Here is a 7,071-nt window from a genome sequence, read left to right as displayed (position 1 = left end):
CCAAAATTTAAAAGGCTGAGATTTTAAAGAAAAACTACATGGAAATTCTAATAGCTTCCTCCCACCCCTGAATGTATCATCGTGGGCACCAAGGATGTAGACACTGATTTGGGAGTCTGCTGGCCTCAAGAGGGATGGGATGGGCTGGAGGAAGAGAGGGGCACGTGGTGAGGATGCTCCTCCCAGGGCCTAGGGAAGGGAAGGGCTTGGCCTTGGTCTCTGCCATGGGATGGGGTAGTGCTGGTCATTGGGAAGGCAGGGAAGGGGATGCTGACTCGATTCTGCTCGTGTCTCTGCTCTAGAAGTGCCTAGATTTGAAAGGCTCACCTTATTCTTGATCTTCCGCCGAATTTTCTTCAGGGCCTTCTCCTCTGATTTTGACAGGGGCAATTTGGTGGGGATGGGATAGCCCTCAGCGATCAGGGTCCTCTTTTCCTCCTCTGTCAGGACCAGAGGGCCTGATCCCTGCAGTTTCTGTGCAGACCAAGGAGCAGAAAAGGGTCAAAGAAAAAGAACTGGGACCACTGAAGAATAGCCTCCCGATGGGGTGACGAGAATCTGTTACAATGTCTTACAGAAGGCTCTGGGACAAGGATGCCCCACCTGCTTTGGGTGATAGATGGGTATTTTGAAGGGCAAGGGAAGATGGGGAAGACACTCCCATGTGAGTGTTATAACCTAGGGGTTATAATTCAAGGAAAAGAATAAAGAAACCTCCACCCATTATTTCCCAGGAAGCACCCCGCTCGCTAAAACATGAAAAGAAAAAGTAGAGAAGTCATTTCCCACATCCCTAGAGATTTCCTGGCCTTGGAGTGATGAAGGATTCATTTGCAGCCCTGCTTTGTACAACAGTTTTGTTGTTCTCCTTCTGAAAATGCAATTTTATAAGGTGCTCTCTACACACCAGGAGTCACTTCTCCACTTTTAGCTAAGGGTGCAGAGCACCCAGGGACACACCTGCAGACTCTTTCCATAGAAGCCTCTGGCTTTGGCAGTCTCAGACTGTCCATCAGCAATGAAGACAAGAACAGTAGCCCATCTCATGGACCCCACAGTAGAATGGCGTGTTTATAATTAATCAGAGTCCCTATTGCATTTTAGCTCCATACTAAATGCCATGGAGGACTATCTCTCAAGTAGCTTGTGATCAAGACTGTGAGACTGAATTGATACCCATGAAAGGATAAGAGTAATTAAATGCTAAACTGTACTCTTAGCGGATATGGTTTGGCTCTGTGTCCCCACCCAAATCTCATTTTATAGCTCCCATAATTCCCACGTGTTGTGGGAGGGACCCAGTGGGAGATGACTGAATTATGGGGTGAGTCTTTCCCGTGCTGTTCTTGTGAGAGTGAATGACTCTCACAAGATCTGATGGTTTTAAAAAACCGGAATTGCACTGTATAAGCTCTCTCTTTCCCTGCTGCCATCCATGTAAGACATGACTTGCTCCTCTTTGCCTTCCACCATGATTGTGAGGCTTCTCTAGCCACATGGAACTGTAAGTCCAATTAAACCTCTTTCTTTTGTAAATTGCCCAGTCTCGGCTATGTCTTTATCAGCAGCATGAAAATGAACTAATACATTAGCTAAAGGTGCACTAAAAATTTGAAGTAAGAGAACACTGCTATGAGCTGTGTGATCAGGAAAGGTTTAGGGCAGGAGATGAGATTTGAATTGGGCCTCCTGAAAGAAAGGGGATGATTTACATAAGAGAGAGGAGTGCATTCGAAGCAAAAGGCAGTATTTTGAAAAGTCACTGAAGAAGCCACTCTGCCTAGTGTGGGTAAGGAGTTCTTGAAGCAGCGGAGGGTTGGACACCTGATAATGAGTAAAGGTGTCACGGCTTGGTGCCAATAGATGATAGGGAAACACAACATAGTTGTTGGGCAAGCATCTGACATGGGGAAGAGTTCCTCCATCAACATGTAGAATGGACAGATCACAGTAGTACACACAGGTATATAGGATACAAGCTATTCTACTAATCCAAGGAGTGAAGTCAGGTTCCAGTTGAAAAGGTGAAGAAAGAGTGGAAAGGTGAATTCCCTTGTCCTCAGTAACAGTGAAATATAAGAATGTGGTTACAGATCAAGAACTTTCAGGGATGGAATCAATACAAACTTTCAAAGTTATGTTAATTAATGGATGGATGGTTCTTACAGAATTTTTAAACATCTCATTTCATTTAAATTTTCTAGTTGTGATACTGTAAATTCAAAATAGCTGATTATAATTTTTACAATTTCATAGAAATCAATTCACTCCTAGAACAGTAAGAAGTTAATGATCTATTCTTCTTTATTATGGTGTCCTCATGTATGTGAGGGATGAACGATGGGTCTTGATGTCTGATCTGAGTTTCTGGGTTAAGAGTCATATGACACACAGAAAAGGCTTAAACTGTTTTTGACCTTTAGGCATCAAAGACATTAATCTCATAGTAATTTTTAAGTTAACCAAAAATTGCTTATTTAAAATATAAAAGGTATTTCCTATGACATAGGTCACGAGGATCATTAAATTAACACAAATATTTATGATAGAACTTTGAGGAGAAAAACCCCAAATCTTTATTCCTCATGCCTATAGCTCTGTAAAATAAACATACGAATAAAAACCGGAAGTGTGCATGTGAAAAGGAAGAGAATTGTGGTAGTAAAAGGTGAGGTGTGCGGGCAGTTCTTGGAAAGTGTTCTTTAGGGTTGACATCACTCCGCTTTGGCCATTAAACAGAAACTTCTTGACAAAAGTGAAAAACAAACAGCCTTGAGTGGTCCTGCTCTAGATACAGCCCCATGGGAATGAATGGAGAGGGTTCCTTTTGGTCCAGGAACGCCCGCTGCATACTTACATGAGGAGCCGTGAGGAGAGGGGAGCTGGAGAGGGCGGAGGGGGCCCGGGGTGCAGCTCTGGAGGGGCTGTGGGTCTGAGGCAGGCTGAAGGGGTGCAGGCGTGGGTTGGGACTCAGGCTGCCCTCTGAGTCACTGCCATGACTGCTCGGGGGGGTGGGTGGCAAATGCAGGTGGTCCACTGGGGCTGCAAAAAAGGAAGCACATCTCATCCATCCCAGAGCCACAAATCAGGATACAACTGATTTGTGGGACAGTGAACTAAAGGACAAGGGGCCTCCACGAGCTGACACGGACAGATCTCCAAAGTGCAGAGGCTGGATACAGGAGTCCTCCTTTTGCATGAAAACGGAGACCAAGAGGATATTGACCCCACATTTGCTTGTATTGGCAAAAAGAAACACTGGTAGTGTATACAAGAAACCAATAAACATGCAACCAGGGGCCAGGCGAAGTGGCTCATGGCTATAATCCCAGCACTTTGCGAGGCTCGGGTGGGCAGATCAAATGAGGTCAGGAGTTTGTGACCAGCCTGACCAACATGGTGAAACTCCGTCTCTACTAAAAATACAAAAATTAGCTGAGTGTGGTGGCACACGCCTGTAGTCCCAGCTACTTGGCAGGCTGAGGCAGGAGAATTGCTTGAACCCAGGAGGCGGAGGCTGCAGTGAGCCAAGATCACGCCACTGCACTCCAGCCTGGGAGACAGAGCGAGACTCCGTCTCAAAAAGCCAGAGTGGCTGCTTTGAAAAACGCTGGTTTGTTTCTGGAGCAATGTGCGTGGTCATGCCCGCAGGCAAGACACCAGGCATTCTTCATTCAGAAAACATGAAATCCATCTTCAGATAGGGGAGTGGGCACAGGAAAAGCAAGTGAGAGTTCAGTGGGGAGACTTTCTCCTGTAAAGTCTCCGCCCTTCCTCAGGGAGGCACAACACCCCCTCTGCCAGGGCCTATGGAGCCTTGGCCAGTGTCCATCAGGCATCTCCAGGGCAGCAGAGATGGGCTTCTGAAGGAGGAATCCAACCAGGATTCCTTGAAATGAAAACACTCTTGGTTCTCACTGTTCTTTCTGAACAGTGCATATTTCTGTTGTACCAGCCACAGCTACTGAGCCAAGGGAGATAACTGCAGGTAAACACTTCATTCCTGGAGCTCCCAGGACAATGAGTCCTCTGTACGGCAGCCCCACGGTGGGCATGGCCCACACAGCTGGGTCTGCTCGGCCAGGGAACTAACTGCTGAAGGCCATGAGAAGCCTCAGCGCATCACCTCCTCGTCCCTTCTTCCGATGGAGACTACCCAACGTACTATGGACGGGAAGGGCCCTCCTGAGACACAACAACAACCCAAGAAAGATGACCTCATTCATAGCTGTCTGATACAGTATGGCTGTGTCCCTACCCAAATCTCATCTTGAATTGTAGCTCCCACAACTCCCACGTGTGGTGGGAGGGACCCAGTGGGAGATCACTGAATCGTGGGGGCAGTTTCCCCCACGCTGTTCTTGTGGTAGTGAATAAGTCTCATGAGAGCTGATGGTTTTATAAGGGGAAACCCCTTTTGCTTGGTTCTCATTTTCTCTCTCGCCTGCCACCTTGTAAAATGTGCCTTTCGCTTTCCGCCATGATTGTGAGGCCTCCCTATCCATGTGGAACTGTGAGTCCATTACACCTCTTTTTCTTTATAAATTGCCCAGTCTCGGGTATTTATCAGCAGCATGAAAACGGACTAATACACTGCCCTCAGAGAGGATGAGCAGCAATCAGCAGCTCTCTCCTATAGGAATACCTGAATAGCCGAGGCCACAGCAGGCAATGCCCGGTCCCCCGGCCCCGGCATGCTATTTTTTCTTCTCTCTCTCTCATTGCCATTCCCTGTCTCTCTCCCACCCTTTCTTTCTCTTTCTGCCACATATAGCTTTTCTCTAGATGTTTCCTCTTTCCCTTTTTCTCTGCCAGTCTTGCCAAAGAGGTGCCTGGGGTTTTTAGTCTCTGTGGGCACTCTTAAAGCTAAAGAATATGCTAAAATAATCCTTGTCGCACTATTCCCACTACTCCTGCCACAGGTGCAGGCAGCCCAGGAAGGGAACCACATGCCTTAAATATGCAGGTGCTTGGCTAAGAAGGAGTCCTAAGCGTGTTAATCAAGGTTTCTTGAATGCCATGAATATTATGGCACTTCATAGTTTAAAAACAAAATAAAACAGGAAGCAGACGAACCTAATAGGGGCTCTGTGCTGTTACATTCCCAAGAATGTACCTAAAGTACCTAAAGCCACCCTGTCCCTTTCACTTGGTAGGGGCCAAATTATTCTAATACTGTTCTCCCGTCTAAGCAGAGGGCCCTTCACAAAAGACAGAAAGAAAATGATGAGAAAAGCAAGTGAAGCAACTTAAATCTTGTCTTTCCTACCTATGAAAGAGCTACAGGGCTGGCCAGAGGCACCTCAGGATCAGATTTCTAAATATTATTTGAAATGCCGCTTTTGGGTTACTGCAAGGTCTGGGGACAACAAGCCACTTTGCCTAGAAATTGCTGCAGTCAAGGATATAGAATTTCCTTATCTCTGTTTATCCAGGATAATAAGGAAGGGCTGTCCTTTACTTTATTCTTGAAACATTTCTCCTCCAATAACCCTGGATTCAGAAGCCACTATGGGATTCATTGTTATGGTGATGACACTTCTGAACCACATCAAAGCATAAATTAAAAGAGTAAGATGCATTTGATAGTAATAACTAGTGTTATACAAATGAAAGCAATTACTTTGAAGCAGTATATGAAGCTGCAAGGCACTACTGTCTGTCACTCAGTGCAAAGAAATAGTGTCTCCATATGGATTCTACTCAGTATTGTTAACTTTTAAAATTTAATCATGTCTTTATTGATAATAAAGGCAAATAAAGGGCCAGCCCTGACTACATTGTTACAAACCAAATCCTGAATTAGTTTCTAATGGAAAGAAGATAGCTGATATTTTCATGAGAAGTGCTCATATGTAAATATCCTCACGTTTATATACTGTAGCACATATACCTTTTTGGTGACAACTGTATAAGCCCATTTCTTATTTGTTGACCAAAGTAATGAACTGTACTTCAAAATTTGTACTGAAAGTATGAATGGGACCGGATGAGGTGCCACATGCCTATAATCCTGTCACTTTGGTGGGCCAAGGTGGGAGGGTCACTTGAGCTCAGGAGTTTCAGACCAGCCTGGGCAACACGGTGAAACTCTGTCTCTAAAGAAAATATAAAATTCAGCTGGGCATGGTGGTGCATGCCTATAGTCTCAGCTACTTGGGAGGCCGAGGTGGGAGAATCGCTTGAGCCCATGAGGTTGAGGTTGCCGTGAGCCAGGACTGCACTACTGCACTCCAGCCTGGACAACAGAATGAGACCCTGTTTCACAGAAAAAATAAATAAATAAAAAGTAGGAATGAAAAGGGAAGTGAGGGCATGACCGAAGGCACAGAAGTGAGAAGAGCAGGACCTATACAGGATAATCTGTATAAACAAGGTGGCAGAGAGAGTTTCATTAGACTTTATGAGGCTCAGGGGTCTGCATCCGGGATTCCTAGCTATGGGCTTCACAGGAGAACAAAGAGGGAGAAACTCAGAAAGAAACTGACATAGAGAAAGAGAAATATAGACATATAACAACCTTGGCCAGACGTGGTGGCTTATGCCTGTAATACCAGGACTTTGGGAGGCCGAGGCAAGCAGATTGCCTAAGGCTAGGAGTTCAAGACCAGCCTGACCAACGTGGCGAAACTTTGTCTCTACCAAAAATACCAAAATTAGCTGGGTGTGGTGGCGCACGCCTGTAATCCCAGCTTCTCAGGAGGCTGAGGCACAGGAATCGCTTGAACCTGGGAGGCAGAGGTTGCAGTGAGCCGAGATGGTGCCATTGCACTCCAGCCTGGGTAACAGAGTGAGACTCTGTCTCAAAAAAAAGAAAAAAGTATGACCACCTCTCAAGGATGTGTTAATTCTAGATGGATGGATGTCAAGAAGCCCAAAAAGATGCACAACTGTAAACTATGAACATGACCAAATAGAGAGGGGGCTCCTTGCAATGGCTGTCATCCAAAGTCAATGTTTACAAACAATGAATTGGCCGCATAATTAATTGTGAATTTACTTCACAAAGAGTTGAAACTAGAGTTGTTTCAAATAAGCAAGGTGCCTTTGTAGATGGTTGTAGATTTGTGG

The 7,071-nt window shown here is 45.5% G+C and overlaps 1 protein-coding gene across 1 annotated transcript in view; it reads right to left on the bottom strand.

The window, feature by feature from the left end:
• The window catches only part of CREB3L2 (cAMP responsive element binding protein 3-like 2), a 138,551-nt gene that overhangs the window by 37,051 nt on the left and 94,429 nt on the right, over positions 1-7,071 (bottom strand). Inside the window, exons 5-6 of the mRNA XM_011995481.1 lie at positions 2,858-3,042; positions 328-474 (exon numbers count right to left, since the gene is read on the bottom strand). Coding sequence (XP_011850871.1) covers positions 328-474; positions 2,858-3,042 — 332 coding nt within the window. The remainder of the gene's footprint in view (positions 1-327; positions 475-2,857; positions 3,043-7,071) is intronic.

Source organism: Mandrillus leucophaeus, unplaced genomic scaffold (assembly GCF_000951045.1).
Source record: "Mandrillus leucophaeus isolate KB7577 unplaced genomic scaffold, Mleu.le_1.0 Scaffold49, whole genome shotgun sequence".
Lineage (NCBI taxonomy): Eukaryota > Metazoa > Chordata > Mammalia > Primates > Cercopithecidae > Mandrillus > Mandrillus leucophaeus.
The sequence above is the reverse complement of the archived record's forward strand: the minus strand, read 5'-3'. Positions and strand labels throughout refer to the sequence as shown.